General features: G+C 37.0%; 1 protein-coding gene across 2 annotated transcripts in view; it reads right to left on the bottom strand.

Moving 5' to 3' along the window:
- LOC138709258 (gustatory and odorant receptor 24-like) overlaps positions 1-23,094 on the bottom strand; it is a 34,210-nt gene that overhangs the window by 6,123 nt on the left and 4,993 nt on the right. The window contains exons 2-6 of one of the 2 annotated variants that reach the window (XM_069839923.1): positions 20,365-20,611; positions 13,648-13,904; positions 9,984-10,241; positions 3,837-4,121; positions 3,490-3,567 (exon numbers count right to left, since the gene is read on the bottom strand). In XM_069839923.1, the coding sequence (XP_069696024.1) occupies positions 3,490-3,567; positions 3,837-4,121; positions 9,984-10,241; positions 13,648-13,904; positions 20,365-20,581 (1,095 nt within the window). In that variant the 5' untranslated portion in view covers positions 20,582-20,611. Of the gene's footprint in view, positions 1-3,489; positions 3,568-3,836; positions 4,122-9,983; positions 10,242-13,647; positions 13,905-20,364; positions 21,227-23,094 lie in introns of those variants that run through there. The other variant, XM_069839914.1, reaches the window with a different exon arrangement.

Raw genomic sequence — 23,094 nt, 5'->3', positions numbered from 1 at the left:
GTTCCAATAAATCTTCCCATGAAATTATGTTTACTTTCTGTTAACAGCTCCAGGAAAGCGTATTTTCTGGACGGCTCTCGTAATTGCACTCGAATGATCAAAATTTGTATAAGCACTTGTTTTGACATTAATAACATGGTGGAAGAAAAAACATCAAATTTTTTATCTGCTTCCATGAGAATGTTTGCTTGTAAGAGCTGAGATTATTAATAAAGCGAAGTATTGGACGTGAGAAGAAAATCAAAATGTAATTATAAAATACAGAGCGATCCAAAAGTAGCGCACATCTTAATAATACGTTCACATATATTTATAGAGATTAATTTATTACGTTTACTTACATCAGTTTTCACATGAGTTACTTCATTTGTCGTAACATATGCTGAAAATGGCAGCCCCGTTCAGTAATGCATGTACGAACTCTTTTTACCATGTTTACGGCCACTTTTTTCAGCATGCGTAAACTGATGTTGTTAATCTCCGTTGTTATGTTCTTCTTTAGTTCCTCCAGAATGTGCGGCCTGTTTTCGTATACCCTTGCTTTAAGAACTCCAAATGAAGAAATCGGGGGAACGTGGGGGCCATAATTCTTGAGAAATGATACGCTCACAAAAAAACTCGCAAAAAACTGCATGGTTTCATTAGATGTGTTATATGTGGCACTATCCTGCTGGAACCAACAATCACGTTCATCATCGTCAAGAAGCGCTGATCCACATTCCCTAAAACGGGAGATTAATCTCGTTATGATCAAATCGTTAGGCACTGCAACATCCGGATAATTCCTACGAAATTAGTCTACAACACGTGCATAAGAGCGACTGGAAAAATAATGTTCAACAATAAAAACGCGTTACTCTTGGGAAAACGACATGTTTGTCGAGCAATAAGCAAAGGACTTCTGCAAGCGCCAGTGTATAAATACGCATCACAATGACGTCTAGGTTTCTTGCTGTTAATACCCATGATGCTATCTAGCGGTAGCCGATAGCACTTTCCAACTGCATTACTCAATATAGACACTAAAATTTTAATGTGGGCGACTTTTGGATCCCTCTGTATTAATCAAACTAATACAAATGAAGAAAATATAAATCAACACAGTAGTAATAAAGCACAGAGGATGACAGAGAAAAAGAATACCTAAAGTTGCAATATAATCTATTAGTGAAAGTGGGAAATATGCGAATTATTGTGATGACAGTCCATGCATGTGATGTTGGTTGATTTATTAAATGGATGAGAATGATACAGATTATTAATTACCAGAAAGGTTTTCCTTCTCACTATCTGGACTGGTAACTCCTTGCTAATCAGTAAATAGGAAATTTTATTGAACATCCCTTTTCAAGTTCAAACCTCTCTGGCCACATTAAGAAGGTAATAAGGTAGCAGTGGGACAAGGATTATATTAAAGGGTTCGGTCAGTCATAATGATATATTTAACATTACCGCTAGAATACAGTATAAAGATATGAAGTACTTATTCACAATGAAACCTTCATATTAACGATAACATAAATATTTGTTTTTAGAAAAAACACATTGTCAGTGATATTACATCTCATGTAAGGCATTGTAACTATCACTTGTATGCTGACGACCTTCAATGCTACATCTCTTCCCGCTTAGATCGAATAAATGACGCTATAGATAAATTGAACAAAGACATTGACTCGATTGTGACATGGACAAAGAAATTCCATCTTAATATCAATCCTGGAAAGACACAAGCAATCATATTAGGACACAAACGGCAAACCGACGCTGTAAAGCACCTCGACATTTCCCCCGTTAAAATAAGTACAGTGCATATCCCTTTCAGTTCTTCGGTAAAAAATCTTGGCATTCACATGGATAATATTCTCAACTGGGACATGCAAATCACAGAAACCTGCAGAAAAGTATATTCTATTATTCATGTGCTAAAAAGGATAAATGTTCATCTTCCCTCTTGCTTAAAAAAATCCCTTGTGCAGACCCTTGTATTTCCCCATTTTGACTATGCTGACATTTTACTGACTGACCTTTCCAGCGACAACAAAATGAAACTTCAACGTGCTCATAATTTGTGTGTACGTTTTGTAAGCAATGTTCGTAAATATGATCATATTACCCCATCCCTGGAAGCAATAGGTTGGCTTAAACTAGATAAGAAAAGAAATTTACATTCACTTCTCTTTCTCTTCGAAATCTTGAACTCTTCTATTCCTTCGTACCTGTCGTCTCGCTTCACTTACCTTTCTTCCCACCACAATCTGAACACACGCTCTCGCCATGAAACAATACTAACAATACCATCCCATCGCACCTCCTCATACTCATCCTCTTTCACAATAGCCCTGCCAAGACTCTGGAATTCGTTACCTGCTAGCATCAGGGACTGTCGAAATAAAATTCAATTCAAACGCAAACTTACTAGGCACTTGGTCAGTAATTGAGACTCGTTCAGACATGGTTTCTTGTAAATAGTTCTTTTAATCTACCACAAAATATCTCAATATCCGGTAATTTCATCACTATAGAATTTTGTTATTGTAGGTTTAATTTGTAATTTAGTAAATACAAAAATATTCTTTGTTCTTAACTTCTATGATAAAATGTCTAGCTTTCATTAATCAGATATTCTTGTCGTACTTTAATTTTTATTGTAATTGTAATTGTAAATTTAATATTAATTGTAATCTTATTGTTCATGTTATAGTTGTAATCCCCTGGTAGAGGGGCAGAGAAGGCCTGACGGCCTTATCTCTACCAGGTTAAATAAATAAATCTAATCTAATTATCTTCATATGAGGTTCATATGTTTGTCATAAAGACAACGATGCCCTAGAAAGAAAATCATTAACTTATTTTCAACTTATTACGAACGCAGGAGCAGTAGCGCCACGGCTCCGGGCTGCAGGACTCCACTGGCCTTGATCGAGAAATACTATTAATGTTGCTGTTTTAGTAACTCATTGTGGATGGTTAACCTGATTAAATAACCTGATCGCAAGGTTTTATGTTCATGTTGCGTTTACGATTGTCTTCAGAGATTTTTTTTTCTTTTTTACAGAATCTCGCTTTGGTATGTTAGGACTATTCTTGTTAATGCAAGAAAATTATTTTATTTTCTAATTTCTTTTCAATCTGTTTATAATTTTCCATTATAATTAAAGCGACAACGTTTAAAGTTACAAATTTAGCTTGTCCGAGTTCAACTTTTGAGAGAGAAGTGGGGTTTTACCTCCTCCTCACAGGATCTGGTTATGTATCCATCGGCTTATGCTTGTCTTTTCTGTGTTAATATTTTTCTCAGACTTTGCATCACTGGAGGATACGGGAGTTTGTGAATAACTGGTATTAGTTAATAATCTGAACAAATAATGACAGAGAAAAAGCCATAACTGCATGGAAAGCTGAACGTAAAGCACATTTTGAGTTTGTTACATCTCATTAGGTATGATAACTTTCGTTAAACGAAAAGATTATATTGTCTGTCATTACCTCATGACTGGAGAAAGCGTTTGTCGATTGATGCTGCCTCATCACAGATTGCAAACGCTTTTGGAACTGTGCTCCAACCTATAAATGAATTATTATCATTATTATTAATGTATTATTATTCTTATCATTATCATTGTAAGCATCTGCTAACATGATGTGATATTGCTGCCTGACATTACGATAGATCTATCGTAAATTTACAAAGAAATTAATCTAATTGGGATTATATCGCAGAGTTAGAGAATGATGCTATGATCCTTTACTCTATTATCAATCTTACCTTACGATATGTGTGACATGATTGTGTCACCTTCCGATATGATAATTTAAGAGAAATAGTTCCTCACCTTAGTTGTTGTGTTCTGCGCTTTATTGCAGAACTGACACATTATCAATTGGAAAAAAAGGGTGCTCATAACCAATGTAAGATTTGTAAGGTTTATCTCTCGATAGAAGATCGTCATAGATCCATAGCAACATAGAATTGCTGTAACGAAGCTGAAGAGAATGAAACCTCCGTAAGAAAATCCGTTGCAGTTTCCAAAGTCCTTCGTTAATTCACTCAGCCTTATCCATAGGTATTTATATTGGCTGATTTTATATGCGCGTCTACACCCATTTGTTGCGATGTACTGAAACAAGTGACGAGATTAAAAGGGGAAAAAGTTCATTGAGGGGGAGAGAGAGAGAGAGAGAGAGAGAGAGAGAGAGAGAGCAAACCGTCGGCTTAGTTTTAAAACTTCGTAAGTAAATTTTTTTCCGAATGCTGAAATCTGTGTATGTTTTCAAAATCCGTCCACTGACAATGTTTCTGAGGTTTAAAAATAAACCAACGAAATACAGGATGTTAAAAAAGGTATCCAATATTTTAGGAGATGCTAATATGCATAAAAACAAAAAAAAAATAATATCCTACAACACATACTTTCTGAGATCTGAACACTTGTTCATAGGAGGTGCTCAATGTGACGTCCATTAATGACAATGCATTCCTCTGCCCTTCGGCGTAAGGAATCACGCACTCTTTGAAACTGACCTGGTTGTTCTTGATAAAAAAAAGTCTAGGGGATTTAGGTTTGGAGAACGAACAGTCCAAGGTGTGGAGGTTCCTCGATCAATCCAGCGGTCCTGAAATGTCAGCGTCAGTTGTTCACGCTCATTGTGGAAAAAAAAAGTGCTGGTGTGCCATCATGCATGAACCACATCTGTAGTCCTTGCTGACATGGCACATACTCCAGCAAGGTAGGCAATAAGTTAATAAGAAAGTCCTGATGACTAGCCCCAGTTAATCTCTGTGGTAGCACGTATGGCCCTTAATCTGTCACCAAGAACGTCTGTCCATACGTTCATTGAAAATCAATGCTGATGCCTTATCCTCAACTGCATGGAGATTTTCGTCAACTCACATATGCTGATTACGAAAACTCACAACACCATCTTGCTGAATTCCGCAACGAAACTTTTGTTTTCAGTATTCCTTGCGACGCATCAGTATTTATTCCATCAACTACGGTATGATTATCTGGTAGTCTGCTGTATTGTAGGACAGAAAAATGTATTGCCAAAAATGGACGTCACATTGAGCACCTCCTATGAACAAGTGTTCACATCTCATAAAGTATGTGTTGTAGGACCCATGTGTATTAGACATTTTTTACTTGTTTTGATGCATACCATCACCTTCTAAAATATTGGATACTTTTTTTAACACTCTGTATTCTAGTAAGGGAACTGTCCACTCAATCTGCGCACATTTAGATGTCTATAGTGGATAGACAAAAACAAAAAAAAAATTGTCTTTATGTTAGAGAAATTAAAACTTGAATAAAAGTTGTAGAAAAAATTGAGCAACTTCCGGTCTTATTTTGATGGTGTTTATCAAGCTGGCGAAGTATTTTGCGTCCATGAGACAAGGTTATCTCTCAGGTCACGTGTCTGAGTGGGCATTCACGAGGATGACAACACAACTACTCTCTCTAAATATGTGTCATTGTTTCTTAACACTATATCCAAAGTAATTATTTTTCGCACCATTGCAGTCGACAGATCACGAGCAGAAATTTCTTTGACGAGCTTTGTCTGTTTACTGTGGATATCATTAAGAGTGGGTGAATTAGATTTAGTGATTTTGGGTGCTTATAGGCCGCCTTCCGGTTCGCGGTATGCTAATCCGCATTTCTTTGAGGACCTGGCAGAGATCGTTTCCAGTTTAACAACCAAATTTCCAGGGGCGGAGCTCATTGTTCTCGGTGACTTAAATTCAAGGACGGACCGCGAGAACATTTCATTAGTAGGCGGGAATACGGAAGAGGACGACAAAAGGGGGCCAAATAGAAATAGTAAAGATAAGATTCTGAATGGGGAGGGAAGGGATTTATTGGCATTTTGTGACGTCTTCAATCTAGAAATTATGAACGGGAAATATGGGAGGGATCTAGAGGGACAGCTGACTTTCATAGGGGCGAACGGAGGGAGTGTGATAGATTACATACTGTGTAGCATGAACTTAATCGACAGGATTGCGGATTTCTGGGTGGGGGACAGGATTGAATCACAGCACTCACCTGTGGTTTTGCAGATTCATGTTCAGTCAAATAATACAAATAAGGAAGAGATAAGAGTTTGGACGGAAAACCGGGGCAGAACTGTTAACAGATATAAATGGAAGAGCGAGCTACAGGACACATTTCTCACTAACTTAAATGAACAGATTCAGGGGGGACGGGGGGAATCGGCGGAGACGCTTACAAATATTTTAAGAACGGCAGCGGGTAGTATGGTGGAACGAAGAAAGAATAAGGGGAGCAAACGGGATGACTGGTATGACGACGAATGTAGGGTGGCTAAGAAGGTGGCTGAAGAAGCCCTAAGGGTATTTAGACGCGTGGGGAATGATGAAAGTAGGATAAGGTATGTTCACTTGAGGAGAAATTACAAAGATATCATTCAGCTCAAAAAGATTAACTGGGAACTCAGGAAAGCAGGTGAGCTGAGTAGAGTGGTAGAGAACAGGGATATATCTGAAATGTGGCACACTATTAAAAGAATAAGAGGTGGGGGGTGGGTAAGGAACGAAATTACACCAGAAGTATGGCGGGAATATTTTAGGGGCGTTTATGGGGAAGGAGAGATGTGGGGGGGATTAGTGATAGGACCGGAAGAATTATTGGGGTTTCCGGAGGTTCCGGAGCTGGACGCAGATATTTCACGGGCAGAAATTAGAAAAGCGGTTTCCTCTTTGAAGAATAATAAAGCACCAGGCTGGGATGGCCTGCCATCAGAAATATTTAAGGCTACTCTTGTCAATGATAAATTTGTACAAAGGGTGCAAATTGTGTTTAATGATTTATTTAAGTATGGGAAATACCCGGAAATTTGGGCTACATCCATCATTCATCCTATCTATAAAAGTAAAGGTTCGATTGGATCTCCAGACTCATATAGAGGCGTGGCCTTACTGCCTACTATGGGTAAAATCTATTGTAAAATCTTGTATGAAAGAATGAAGGGGTGGGTGTCTCGGCATGGCAAAATTTCAAAATTTCAGATGGGTTTTATGGAAGGCCGTAGCACAGTTGACAACATATTTATTTTGGATTCACTGAAACAGAAACAAATGTCTAGAAAAGGGGGGAAATTGCACTGCGCTTTCGTGGATTTTCGAAAGGCTTTCGACACTGTGGAGAGAGAAGCGCTTTGGTATAAATTATGGATGAAAGGGATGTCGGGCAATATGATTAGGGCGCTTCAGGGGATATATAATAAAGTGGAATTTTGTGTTAAGTACGACATGAACAGAGTGTCTGAAAGCTTTTGCAGTCGCAGAGGTGTGAAACAAGGTTGCATACTGTCTCCCTTACTTTTTAACCTGTTTATTGACGATATAACAGAGATTATGTTACGAGAGGACATCGACGCACCCGTCATAGGGGACGTGAATATTCCAGTACTATTATACGCTGACGATTTGACATTATGTTCTAAAAGTGTTAAGGGATTGCAGAAAGGACTTGACAAGCTTCAAATATACTCTAGGGACTGGGGATTAAAAGTAAATACTGAAAAGACGAAGACTATGACCTTTAAGAACGGATGTGTTTACAGTAAAACGGAGACTTGGACATACGAAGGCCGAGCACTGAACAACGTGAAAAGTTTTGTTTACTTAGGGGTAACAATGACGATGAACGGAAAATGGAATAAACATATAGACACTACAAAACATAGGGCATTGATAAAAGCGATGGAAACGCTGAAGATACGTAACAAAATCCCGGAAGTCCCTCTAAATTTATTAGATAAAGTATATAACGCGGTAGTTAGATCTACAATTACGTATGGGGCAGAAATTTGGGGTTGGGGAAGAACGGAAAAGCATAACCAGGTACAAAGCGACTTTTTAAAACGGATAGCGGGAGTGGGGAGGGGAACGGCTAACAGAGGAATCCTAAGAGAATTCGGACGCCATAGAGACTCAATAGAATGCAAGATAAAAGTTTTAAAGTACTACTTGAGGATTGTGCATGGAGATCAGTCTCTTATTAGAGCGGTCTGTTATAGGGAACAACTCGAGAGGAGAGACCAAGTAACCTGGGCAGGTAGATTACGCAGAGGGTTGGAGGAAATAGGCATGGGATTTATAATCGCGGAAGATTGCAGGAACAAGCGAAATGTCTGGCGGAAAGTCAAGAAACGCCTGAAGGATATAGACAGGCAAATAACAGAAGGGGAATGTAGGGATAAGGTTGCTCTGGAGATCCAATCGATGATCAAAACAAATTGGGGGGCCGAACTATATCTCTATGGAGGTAGCAAAGATGGTAGACTGGGTTTAATCTGGTTCCGTCTAGGAGCCTGGAGGGCACTTAAAATCGTCAACGAAGAGGGGGCGAGAATATGTCCTCTTTGCGGTAGAGGCGAGACATCACACCACATTTTGTCGGAGTGTGAAGCCACAGAAGCTCTGAGGAAACGATTCCTGCCAGAGTCCTTCATTACATCTAGCAGGGGGCACTTGGCGACATACGCTGTATTAAATAACGTTAAATCCTATGACAGTGTGGGAAAATTTTTGGCAAAAGTTCGACAGTTGAGGGTGGAATTGGCCGAGGGGGAGGGAGCCTAAGGATAAGGGAAAGATTTATTAGTGTTGCAATGACTAATATTAACATTGAGCAAATGATAGAATTAGGGGATAATGTTTTTTTTTTTTTTTTACTGTGTCTTTTGTATTTTATTGCGTGTGTGTGTTTTTATTTATATACTGTATTACCTTTATATTTATTATTTGGATTATTTGGTGCAGCTTCAACAAGAAACTGAATTGTTTATACTGTATATATATGTGTGTATGTGTGTGTGTGTGTTTGTGTGTGTGTGTGTGACACTGTGCGTGTCTGTTTTTCATATCTCCCTTCTATTTTATTTGTATTATTTTTGTGAAATTTGGTATAAAGTTAGATTAGTTATAATAGTGGTAATCAATGATAACGGTAGTAATAATAATAACTGTTGTTTCACTATTTTATTATTAGTAGGCATTATTTTCGTTTTGAAGATTCAAACTGTGCATACTTACAGCACGAATGGCCGTATGAGCTCGTGCAAAGGATCTTGTGTACATGAGTTTGTATAATTTATTATGCATCAATAAATGCACTTATCTATCTATCTATCTATCTATCTATCTATCTATCTATCTATCTATCTATCTATCTATCTATCTATCTATCTATCTATCTATCTATCTATCTATCTATCTATCTATCTATCTATCTATCTATCTATCTATCTATCTCCATCTCCATCTCCATCTCCATCTCCATCTCCATCTCCATCTCCATCTCCATCTCCATCTCCATCTCCATCTCTATCTATCTCTATCTATCTCTATCTATCTCTATCTATCTCTATCTATCTATCTATCTATCTATCTATCTATCTATCTATCTATCTATCTATCTATCTATCTATCTATCTATCTATCTATCTATCTATCTATCTATCTATCTATCTATCTATCTATCTATCTATCTATCTATCTATCTATCTATCTATCTATCTATCTATCTATCTATCTATCTATCTATCTATCTATCTATCTATCTATCTATCTATCTATCTATCTATCTATCTATCTATCTATCTATCTATCTATCTATCTATCTATCTATCTATCTATCTATCTATCTATCTATCTATCTATCTATCTATCTATCTATCTATCTATCTATCTATCTATCTATCTATCTATCTATCTATCTATCTATCTATCTATCTATCTATCTATCTATCTATCTATCTATCTATCTATCTATCTATCTATCTATCTATCTATCTATCTATCTATCTATCTATCTATCTATCTATCTATCTATCTATCTATCTATCTATCTATCTATCTATCTATCTATCTATCTATCTATCTATCCATCCATCCATCCATCCATCCATCCATCCATCCATCCATCCATCCATCCATCTGATTGCCATACCTGCACCAGTTCATCTCCTACTGCAGTTGCAACTTTATCCAGGGCTGAACAAGTGAAAATAAAGAGCCAAATCATGGTCCAAGCAATTGCAGGTCCTACAGTTGAAATGAATATGTGCCACCATTTTGCATCTATATAGAATACATCCATAAAGAATATGAGAGCCAGTGTCTCTGGGATGATTAACAACAACACAAGAACAGGCTTCCATCTTAAACCCAAGGTGAGATGCTTTCCTGTTACTTGATTGAATTCTACCTATAAAAATGAATAAAAGAGAAAACAATTACAGAAGACGAAGAACAAAGGACAGAACAGGACGCAGAGGAAAGGGGAATAAATTAAAATCACTACACAGTAACAGCACAGTCTAGTATATACAGTCACGAAGCTCAATACGTAGCAAATATGCATCCATAGATAGTTGCTAACTGCTAGGATCGCTAATATCGCTTCATTACGACAACTCGAAATAGTACTGGCACAGTCTATTCTTCCTAGCAACCTCACAACTCAAGCTTCGTGACTGTATATACTAGACTGTGGTAACAGAATAAAGAAAAGAGAGAGGGGAAAAAACTAGCTAGGAAAAAAAAGCTAGAAAGGATGAGACGAGGGAAATGCACAGGAAAGAGAATTAAGAAGATAGGATGGAAAAAAGTAAAAAGAGAAGAAAGAAAGGAAAAGAAAGCGAGAGAAGAATAAAGTAACAAAATGGAAACAAAGAACGCATAGAGATAAAAGTGGGAGGAAAAGAATGAATTAAGGGAAAGGACAGACAAATGAAAGTATAAACGAAAAGAAAGCAGAGAAACAGAAAGAAAACAAAGAAGCGAAGAGAGATAGAGGGGAAGGAAATCAAACGACAGATATGAAGAAAGGAAGGAGAGAAAACGAAGAAAAGATGTATGATGAAAGAAAGGGAGTTGGGATTAATATGAAAAAGGGAATAGAGAGGGAGAGGGAGAAAGATAGACGAAGAAACGAAGGAAGAAAGACAATGCACACGACAATAAAATAAGAAAATGAACTATGAAGCAGAAAGGAAAGGAAGAGAGAGGAGGGAATGATATAAAATATAGTCTACTGATAAAAAGAAACAGAGTAATACAGAGTGACGCACGAAAAACCTACCCGCCACGAGCAGATACAAACAACAAATGAAACAAATAAAAAATAAGCTAATGGAAAGGTCCGCATTTACTGAAACGATCTTGTGTTTTACATTAGGTGCTGAAAATGACCTCCTTGTGCTTCAATGCACTTTTGGGCGCGCCCTAACATGTTATTATACACTTTGCGCAACTCTGCTGCATCAATTCTCAAAATTGTATTACGAATATTGTCCTTCAAGTCTTCTAATGCCCTTGGATTATTTCCGTACACTTTTCTCTTTAGACCGCCCCACAGATAAGTCACTAGTGGTAAGATCCGGCGAACGCGGCGGCGACAATCCTTCGCTGACAGTCTTTTCTTCTGTGAATCTTTCATGAATTCGTGAGATTGACTCGCGTGAAGTGTGACAGGTCGCTCATCCTGTTGAAAGACAGCGTACAGGGGTTTATAGTATGTCAACAGTGCGTAAAATTCCTCAAAGATTCGCATGTACACATCAGTGTTTACTGTTGTTTAAAAAAAAATATGGGACCAACAATCCGACTTGCTGACACAGCACACCACACTCCGATTTTTCTATCGTGAAGAGGTTCCTCATGAATCGTATAGGGATTGTTTGTTGACCAGTATCTGGTGTTCTGGGAGATTACATGTTCTGTCAGATGGAACCAGGCTTCATCACTCATGAAATACAACAGCGGATCCAATATTCCACTCTCAATTGTTTGACATAGTCATATGCAGTAATTCACGCGTTTTGCCTTGTCTTCCTCCTTCAGTTCTTGGACACATGTCATTTTGTAGGGGTTCATCCATATATTGTGTAAAACGTTGACAAGACCTACGCGAAACGTTCACTTGTTGCAACAATTATATGTCGACTTCTTAGGACTCTGGGTCATTCGTGCTCGAATATCCGCGATCACAGCAGGTGTACGAACGAACGGAGCTCGATTCATTTTTGCGTTTGCAACTGAATCTGTAGTACGCCACTTTTTCACCAAATCCTATATAATTCTCTTTGCTGGTATGGAAACGCCAGGAAACTTGTTTCCAAAAATGTCCCGCGTTTCCTTAAATGAACCGGTAGACACGTACGTATTGCGATTCTTTCTTGAAGAGAATACATCTCGCTGAGATGTATTTACTTCACATATCTGAACCAAGTCTTCACGGATTTCGTACTGACAATACAATACAAAAGTCACAACAGCTTCGCAACTATAGGTGACAAATTGGCGGGCGAGCAGTCTGTACTCTGGCCGGTTTTTCGTGCGCCTCTCTGTAGAATAAGCATAGAAACTTAAAAAGAAAATCGAGGTAGGATGGCATACGAAGGAAAGAGGAGGAAGAAAGCAATCTGGGAGAAATACAGGAAGGAAGAAAATTAATGAAGAAAAGGTGGGAGGGAAAATAAAATAAAAGGGAGGAAAGAGAAAATGGAGCTTAAAATACAGGCGAAGAAAAGGAAAGTGATGGTGTAAAGCAAGAAAAATTAGATGAAAATGAAAAGGGAAGAAAGAGAGAAATAAAGGAAGCAACTATAAAGTGGGAGATTATAAATGAACGAGTGTGTATAAAGGGAAGAAAGGAAGAAGGATGAAAAAAATGAGAGAGAATTGATAAGTCGTAGGAAACAAGACAGGTATACATAGTTAAAGAAAATAAATAAAAGCAAGAAATAGAAACGAAAAGGAGTGGAAAGAATAAAGAGTGGAAGAAAAGTGCAGAAGGAGAAATAAAAGATATAAGGAAGAGTAAATGGTTAAAATACAGAACGTTCCGTCCGGATCTCAGTCTATAAAGTGCTTGTATGCGTGACGAGCAGCGTACGGTGTTAAGATAATGGTAATTTCGATCGGTAACCTCCCGCGTAGTTCAACACACACAACCTTTGACGCGGAGTAAGTCCCTGTTCGCACTGTTGATAGGTATCCTAATTCATTCAAGGCGTGTCACGAGATTAGAAACTGCTACTGTGAGAGAACTAAGGGAGATATCAAATAAACCAAATTGCTGTTTAGAGCAACCATTTTCAACAGGTGTGCCGCGACAAAAATGATCCCGTTGGCGTGCCGCGAGAAAATGAAAATTGTAAATGTTGTCGTAGCAAAAATTGGAAAAGTAAAATTGAAAAACGTAGTAAAAAAGTGAGTCCAAAAGTGTCAACTTTCAGAAAACGCGGCGCAAGTAAACATTCAATAGACGTAGTGTAGATACGCGATCAGTACAGAAGAGAGTGATTGACATGCAGTCAGGATTATCACACTGCATGATGAAGGCAACTATGGAACTAAAATTCCCGACATTAGACTCATATTACATTACCTTGAGGTTGGGTGACAACAGCAGACTTCGATTCGGCCCAAACCCGAAGTGAACGCTCTGTACTTATTACACATCCAACTCTATTTCACTGTTCAATTTAATACCTCACGATAGAAACGAGATTTAATTTTATACAGTAGAATCCGTTATTCGTTTGAATTCTATTATTTAGATCAGAAAATAAATGAAATACATTGATGTAAAAATTTATATAGCCTACCTGTAATGTCTCCCATTCGCAAATGAACCGAATCTTCTTTCTGCACTCTATTAAATGTGTTAATGGTGATACAATTAGTATGATATATTCTATTGACAGTGCAATTTCCGACACTATATATTCGAAAGGCCTGTTCGTCGAGTGGAGTATCTGCTTATACCTATTCCGTAGCATTATCGCACCAGACACGGTTAATGCAATTCCCAGCACAACAGAATACAGCATTTGTATAGACATGGCCTTAAATGCAGGTTCCCCTGAAATACGAAAAAAAAAAAAATCAATTTACTACCTCACGATAGAAACAAGATTCATTTTATAGATGGACACCACTATACCGACTGCGTCACCAGGCCTCAATTTATGAAAAACTGTGTTTAAGAATATTGCTATTTGTCAGGTAACGAAGTTTGATAGTGGGTGAAAAACCGACCATTGTACAGTTTCCCTGGAAAAGGATGAGACGATTGAATATTCCTAAGTCTCAGATGTAAGACACTGCGCATGATCGGAGACCAGAGCACCGATACACAAGATAACGAATATTGAGTTACTTAAATTCAGGCTATTTGGTTTGTTACTAGCATCGTTCCGAAATTCAATTAAAAAACTGCAAAAAATATGATAATATTACGTAAATAAAAGATAAATATATACATAAATCGTGTAGTTAAATCGACAATGGACCTTCATGACTAGATCGACACTCCGCACAGAAAGGAAAGCTTTCATGTCGTTTCCATAGCTCAGACGGTAAGACTTCTGCGTGTTGTGTCGAAGAGTGCGAGTTCGATTCTTAGTCTACACAACAATTTTTTTTGTCTAAATAACGTTGAAATAGCTAAGTCACGTTGAAATATAGTTTTACAAAGTCCTGAGATTAAGTGTTAATGATCGCAAACAATACAAAATTACAAGTTATAATATTATAAACGTTGATCTAATGAATGCATTTATACACATATATACAATGTAAATGCATATATATTAAAAACTAACAATTAAAATGAAATTAAAAAAATATATAATAATACACAAACTTTTACAAAAGTTTAGAGTCCTTAGGCTATGTCATTTGTTGAGTAATTATTACAATAATTTATTAATAGCTTTCCCATATGTGTAAGAAATGCACTCGCAAAAAACAATTTTTGTTAAAAGTATGGCTTTGGATTATTTCATTCTCACCCCTGCAGTTAATTTTAAGTATTTTATCTACGTGTTTGCATTCAATTTTATTCATGTTATGATTGAATGTATAAGTACTGTTGCAGTTATTGACTAATTACATATATTAATAATTATTATTAAATACATCTGTTAAGTAACCAATTGCAGTATCTTTTGCAAAATCTTGAATGTTTAAGTTGTCAATATTTCTGTACTATATACTATAATACGTTAAAAGAATTTGCAATAGATTTGGGATCCTCTACTTTATAATCATTGGTTTTAATGAAAACATATTTTCTTTCTTAGGATATCTACAAGTTTAACTTCAATAATATTCCGAATAGCTTTAATTGCATTATCTGAATGTTGTACTTTTCTTCTATTCGAATGTATTCTTTTTCCCTCTTTCATAATTTTTGATAAATTACACTGTACTTCTTGCAGTATTTAAGAACATGAAGATCATTACATTGCAACTCATTACATATAGATTCTTCTTTTTAATACATGAGATTTTGAAGTCCCTGCGTTATCTACATGTTTTTACTTTTGAATTTTTTCACAACATTGAGTGGAGAACTTCCACTGAAGTGATTATGAAATTAAGTGAAAAATTCAATATATTTACTCTTAATATCAGTAGTACCAGTATCATATATGTTTTTCCAAGATTCATTTTGTAGACATAAATGTAAATAATCACTAGATACAGCAATTACGATCCTTTCTTAGTTTTTAAATTAATATTTTGAAATTGTTCAGTGACATTGGAAACACATACGATTTGTTTATCATGGTCAGACAAGCCATTGATTATAGGTTCTGTCGAATAGGAATTCAGTCTAATTCTGTGTACAAAACGTTTATCAATGGCTGTGTTACTTCAGCTTGTATGATATGGGAAAATGACCCTACGAATAAGGTTTCCAGTTTCAAGGAGTGAATTTAATTTACTTTTACGGAAAAGTTCCGAGAGATAATCTATGTTTATGTCACTACAGATCACAAATTCCATATGAGATTTCTAAAGTCTTTTCTTTACAAATTCAATGTTGGCTATAAATATTAATAAATAATGTAAGAAATATGAATGATTGTAGTTATAAGTCTGATTTACATTATAAAAAGCAAGAAGTTACATTCCTCGGCAAGATTCGAACTTTTGATGTTTGGTTTTGTCGTCCAACGCACAACCACGGACCTATTCAATGCTTATGTTAATAACATACAATTTAGCTGTAGCAATGTGGTGTCATAACTTGGGGTTTGTTTATTTAATGTAATTAGATTTAATTTGATTAGTTTCGCAACAATTGGACTTCCTGTTATATCCTGTTATTTAGATATTTAATTTAGGGTTGATTTATTAACTCTTACTATGCAAGATGCCTCTTATTTCAATAATTCTATATCATGTTAAATAGTCATTGTCTACACTAAAGTATTATCGTCATCTCTCATTTCTCATCGTAATGGCGAACCGACGTGACATGAGACAGCGAGTTATAGCTCTAGTTGAGGCTGGATATGGGGCTAGATCTGCTGGCCGTTTGGTCGGTGTTCCTGGAAGTACAGCCGCGAGATGGGTTCATCGTTACCAAAATTTTGGGGAGGTCGAAAATCGCCCTATTCCTGGGCGTCCGCGGATTTCTTCATTGGAAGAGGATGCTCTTTTATTCGAGACAGTTCGACTGCTAACTAAATACGAGCAGCATCTAACTTTCCCGGCTCTTCACAGACTGTGATCAGCAGGTTGAGGAACCGCGGTATTAGGAGCCGGAGGGCTGCGCAAATGGAAATATTGGGGGAAGCACAAGCTGTCGACCGTCTTGCCTTCGCTACCAATCGAGTGGATTTCGATTGGAGAAATGTAATTTTCTCCGACGAAACAACCATCTCGAGTGATTACGAAGGTCCTGTCCGTGTCTATCGTGAGGATGGTCTCCGACATGATCAGCGCTATGTGCACCGACGTGAAAGATCGGGGCGCTTTAGCATATCGTGTTGGGGGTGGATGTCTTACGATGGACCTGGCTTTATAGAACGCATCGATGGCCGGTTTAATGCGGAAACTTACGAGCACATTCTGGAAAATATATTCCTTCCCTCCGCCCGAGAACGTTTTCCCGAAGGAACATTGCTGTTCCAGCAGGATAACCATCCCGTGCACTATGCTGCAAGCATTCAAAGATGGTTTCAAAGGAGACCCGAGATCGAAATCATTAATTGGCCTCCGAAGTCACCTGATTTGAATGTCATCGAAAATTTATGGGCGGAATTGAAAAAGAGAAGGATAGCCACCTATGCCCACCGACGCCCTCGAAATCGAGACGAATTGTGGGATCAAGTTGTTGACACCTGGGAAGATCTCGCCGGGGATCAGAACTTATTCCACAATCTCGTGACATCCATGCCGGATCGACTTAGAGCTGTAATAGAAGCTGATGGCATGTGGACAAGATTTTAAGTTAACAGGTCTCTTTTTGTTTCTTATGATTTTTGTTTGAGGAAGAATACTTTTAACTTCCAAGTAAGATTTATTTTTTTTGACGAGGTTCAGCCCACTTTTAAGACTCAGAAATTGGGCATAAATTATTCCATATTTTTCGACAAATTAGACAGTCGAGGAACTCTGAACAAATTAATTACACCTCAATAAAAAAAAAGTTTTACCTGGGATCGAACACGAGACGTTTCGGTTATACAATGGAACCGGCACGCTACTATATGAGCTACCGAGACAAGACAGTTATAGCAGCAGTCCAGACTGTAGATCCCTTAGCAGGCATTTGCCATTCGGTACAGTGAAGCAATGATATTTTGGGACTCGAGCTATGTTGTGAAATCCTGGCCTTAAATGGCAGTCTTCTTCGTGATCCTTATTCTGGTCCTTGTCCTTGTTGTGGTCCTTGTAACAATTCTTGTACTATCTGTCATGTTATGTATCCCTACGTCGATATCGAGTGAACCGCGCTGTAGAACTTTAACTTCCGACGACCAAGAATCGTCTCATTCTTTTTCAGGGTAACTGTACATATGAGTTGATCTTTTGTCATTACAAGTATAGTAGAGCGTCTCGTTTAGGCACAGTGAAAACGTAAACAAAGTGCAGGTAATGTGTTGGGGGAGGACGAGCCGTGCGATAAACACGAGAGATGTACAAGGTTTTAATTACTACATTTATGGCGCAACATTAATTGAAATTATTTTTTCAAAAAAAAAAAAACAAACAAACAAACAAAACAAAACAAAAGAACACAAATTGCATAACGTTATCATATACACATGTTAACAAACAAGAAATTGTAACGTTGAATAATTTAATATAACAAATCAGATTTTGCTACTTATATGATGTTGTTTTCAAGCACACATCTATGATTTTCATTTTCTATATGACTAACATAATATCACCATCTTCTCTGGCCGAATTAACAAAACTACAATATATTGGTCTGAAGTGGTCAGGTACAGTGCCTGAATAAATTGAATTTTGAGAAGAGATAATTACGTTTAGGAAATAGCGTTGTCACTTCAGACCAATATACTGTAGTTTTGTTAATTCTGTGATATGTTAGCCATACAGAGAATGAAATTCATTAAAGTAAAAGTTGCTGCTTGAAAGCAACATCATATAAGTAGCGAATTTGAGTTGTTATATTGAATTATTTCAACTTTACAATTGCTTGTTTGTTAAAATCTGTAATATGATAACGTGACCAGAATATTGTACGAAATGGAAATATAAAAATTGGAGATTTATCCTTCGAAGAGGTGGAAAAATTCAAATATCTTGGAGCAACAGTAACAAATATAAATGACACTCGGGAGGAAATTAAACGCAGAATAAATATGGGAAATGCGTGTTATTATTCGGTTGAGAAGCTCTTATCATCCAGTCTGCTGTCCAAAAATGTGAAAGTTAGAATTTATAAAACAGTTATATTACCGGTTCTTCTGTATGGTTGTGAAACTTGGACTCTCACTCTGAGAGAGGAACATAGGTTCAGGGTGTTTGAGAATAAGGTGCTTAGGAAAATATTTGGGGCTAAGCGAGATGAAGTTACAGGAAAATGGAGAAAGTTACACAACACAGAACTGCACGCATTGTATTCTTCACCTGACATAATTAGGAACATTAAATCCAGACGTTTGAGATGGGCAGGGCATGTAGCACGTATGGGCGAATCCAGAAATGCATATAGAGTGTTAGTTGGGAGACCGGAGGGAAAAAGACCTTTAGGGAGGCCGAGACGTAGATGGGAGGATAATATTAAAATGGATTTGAGGGAGGTGGGGTATGATGATAGAGACTGGATTAATCTTGCACAGGATAGGGACCGCTGGCGGGCTTATGTGAGGGCGGCAATGAACCTTCGGGTTCCTTAAAAGCCATTTGTAAGTAAGTAAGTAAGTAATATGATAACGTTATGCAATTTGTGTTCTTTTGTTTTGTGTGTGCTTGGAAAATATAATTTCAATTAATGCTCCGCCATAAATATTGTAATTAAAACCTTGTGCATCCCTCGTGTTTATCGTACGGCTCGTCCTCCCCCCCCCCACACACACGTTACCTGCACTTTAAGTTTTCACTGTGCGTAAACGAGACGCTCTACTGTAATGTACTCATTACAGTTGATGTTAAAGCAATGTATGCTTTATAGTCCGTTTCAAATAAATTGACATTTCATGTTTTATTAAGTCTTATGTGCAGTAAAAATGTTTGCTTTCAGAATGCATCATTGCTAGATGGACAAACTTGTAAATACTGAAAAAATGACAATATTAAGCAAAATTGCAGTATAAAGACAGTCGAAATGCGAAAGGCGACATCTGTGGTAGCAGGAATGCTAATAAAAACGCGTTAGTTCCATGACAATCTTGAATTAGTTTCTTCATATGATTACAATATTTTTATACTTAGTTCATAATGAAGAAAATATGCTATGTTTTACCTTTCTAATGATTGCTCTAGTCGCGTGGTGCTATTGCAATGTTTACCAATGCACATTTCAGGATAAAAACCCCAACCCAAAACCCCACATGGTATACATCCCATGGTGAACCTAATTAATTGTTGAATAAACCTTAAGTGAACATTTTCGATTATCCCCTTCCAAAAAACACGTCTTTAGGTCCATGCGGTCATGCAGACACTTAGCACAATGTAGCAAGTTATATTTCCTGTGTAATATTATGCAAACTTAATATTATTTTCTTTGTTACGTTTCAAGTTTATATTAAGTATATCGTCGTTGTACCTGCAATAACTCTTATGTGACATATTTATCGATTTTCAGATTTTTGCTCTATTAAATAACTTAAATAGTGATACAACAAATCATAAAACTTCCTATATGTAATTATATTTCTTTCTTTCGAAAATGTAAGAATTCACAATCTCCTATGTACGGCTGCCATAGGATGAATAAATGTGTTTTTTCTTCCTACTGAAAAATTGTATATTTTGCACTTAGGAGTTATTGCAGGAACGACGACGATATTTAGTGGCATAAGAGGAAGTTATTTTACGATTCTGCTTACCTCTGTTTGTAAGATGATACGGAAGAAGTCCAAGAGTTCTCAGTACAATTAGAAAAGGTTTCATAGCTTTATAGTAACAGTTTGTGCTTTCATATGTCCTTCCTACAGATTTATTCCAGGAATGATTTAATGGCGTTTTATATCTACCAACTGAGAAAACTTTTGTACTTCTTGGACTATATATGTTTACTATGTTCTGTGTTTTGATTGGATACATATTCACCTTCTCATTAAGATATGTTTGAGCCTACAAAGAATAAGATGTTTCTAATATCTCCATATGTGCACCGCATACAATTAAATCGTTTATTAGGCATGAGTCACACCCTATACGAATTCTACTTATAGGTGAATTGCTTTTGTCACAAAGCGTACATTGTAGAAAAAATCAAAATTGAGATTTCTTATTCAAATTCACCATTCAAAGTGAATATGTTATTTACAACTTAATGGCGTGAAATTCTAAATCTGATGTGCGGTTAGTGTGTGTTAAATATTGGTTTTTCACGAATAGGCAGTGAATTTTAAACAAGTATTAATGAAACGTTGATACCTTACTTGAATGATTTGACACAAACATGGAAAATTACCAACATTTCATGCACAACGTGCAAAGTCACACTTCTTGAATGAATGATATTACAGAGACATTAGACGATAGTAAAATGTATCAATAATATTGTTATCGTCCCGATCTCCAGATTTAAACTCGGAAATTGTAAGGCGGACTGTGTATGAAAAATTGTCATACGTTGCGTATTAGTATTGAGACTTGGAATATTATGAGACAAAAAGTTGGCCAAGCTAGTGATAACAGTTTTACGAGATTCGAGGAAACTATTAAAAAGATATATATATTCTCTTCCATATTATATTCTAGTTGAAGTAAACCGGAATAAGATTTTTGTTCTGGAAAGTAGCCACAGAACAACCGCTTCACGACATGGAGACGTCAGCGTAGCCGGGAATTAGCCTCCACATAGAGAAGACAACCTGCAGATATAAATTTAATTGATTAATACAATCAATTTTCTTTGCTTAGATATTTTACACTTACAAGTATGTTATTTGTCGTAATTTAAAACTTACAAAATTGGAATTAGTATTCTTTTAGCGGCATTCTTATAAAGCATTACTCTAGAATGATTCCTGGCATCCGTTTAACACAGTCATGTCAACTGATGCCCATAGGCGCAAGCGCGCGCTTTAGATCTCAGAAGAGCCTAACCGCTTTACAACGGAAAGGAGAGAGACAGACGAAAGAGGTAGCATATACCGCTTGGTCGAGCTGTATACAGGGATGGCCAGCACTGATTCAATGGATAATAGGAAGAGAACTTATTAAAACTGTATCCATGTTAATTTTTATATTTGTCTGAGAAGTATAAGTGCATTATAAGAACGTAAGTTTTAATTTTAATGCTTGTTTTTTACAAGTTTGTTTTTTTTTATTCAAAATTAATATTTTCTCAACTTTTTACAGAAAAGTGAAATTTTCAGATATGTTTATTTAGTAGCCTTACAGGTATTGAAATAATGTTTTCGTAAATCTAATATATCATAAATACGTAATATTGAAGATAGCGTATTGAAAATTTTGAAAATATTCGCATGGAAAATGTTTGTAAGGAAATAAATTAACAAAGCAATTACTGTTACATCATAAACAAGCGATATGTGCCCATGTGTTGTAAAAACGTCAGCTCTATAGCTTCAGGAGATTTCGAGAAAATAATTTAACATGCTGATGATAGAAAGTTGCGCACCAGCATCACCTTAAGAGCATAATGCGATAAGAGTTTTGTTATATAATATTAGTTACAGTTAAAACATATACCTAGGTAACTTTGCTTTGTACTGTAATATTGTTTTGATTAGTTCATTGATTACTTTTATAAGGCTAAAGATACCATCAATATCAATTCCAATTCACCATGTCATACTCAGTCTCTTTTTTTGAAATATCACTTTCTTTATGAATGACGTCCCACACCAAATCACCCATCTTTCGACCCCCAACATCTAGCATACATTACACATCACATCACACAGAATCCTGATCTCTACGAGCCGCTTCCAGCGCCACTTCCTCGATCGACCGACGATCCACTCATTGACAACATCACTCCGCTAGACATATCATTGGAACTAAGATACATAAAAAACTCTTCCCCCGGACCAGACCAAATCACTTACAACATACTACGCCAACTGCCTCCCAAAGCACTAAATTATCTTGCAGAACTTTACACAGGATCACTCAGACTAGGACACACACCAAAGCGCTGGAAACACTCTCACATTCTTCTCTTTCCTAAACCAGGCAAAGACGCGTCTGATCCACAAAACTACCGACCGATCAGTTTGACATCAACATTAGCCAAATTAATGGAGAAAGTTCTCGTGTCACGACTACACGTCTATATGCGCAACCGCAATCTACTCCCGACCACTCAAGCCGGATTCAGACCGGGAGCGCAGCTACACGACCAGCTGATACGAGTGCTCACTCCCATTGAAGAGGCTTATACACGCAGACACTACAGCATCCTTATTGCCTTAGACGCCAAGAGAGCCTTTGACACAGTTTGGATAGACGCCCTAAAATATAAACTCACATCCTTAAACCTGCCACACGAAATCACACGTTGGCTCTCCAGCTTCATATCGAACCGAACAGGACAGGTGAGACTCGGAAGGAACGAACTTTCTCGGACCTTCCGAATAGAA

Source organism: Periplaneta americana, chromosome 1 (assembly GCF_040183065.1).
Source record: "Periplaneta americana isolate PAMFEO1 chromosome 1, P.americana_PAMFEO1_priV1, whole genome shotgun sequence".
Classification (NCBI taxonomy): domain Eukaryota; kingdom Metazoa; phylum Arthropoda; class Insecta; order Blattodea; family Blattidae; genus Periplaneta; species Periplaneta americana.
Note: the sequence above shows the minus strand (reverse complement) of the source record. Positions and strands in the feature narration are given on the sequence as shown.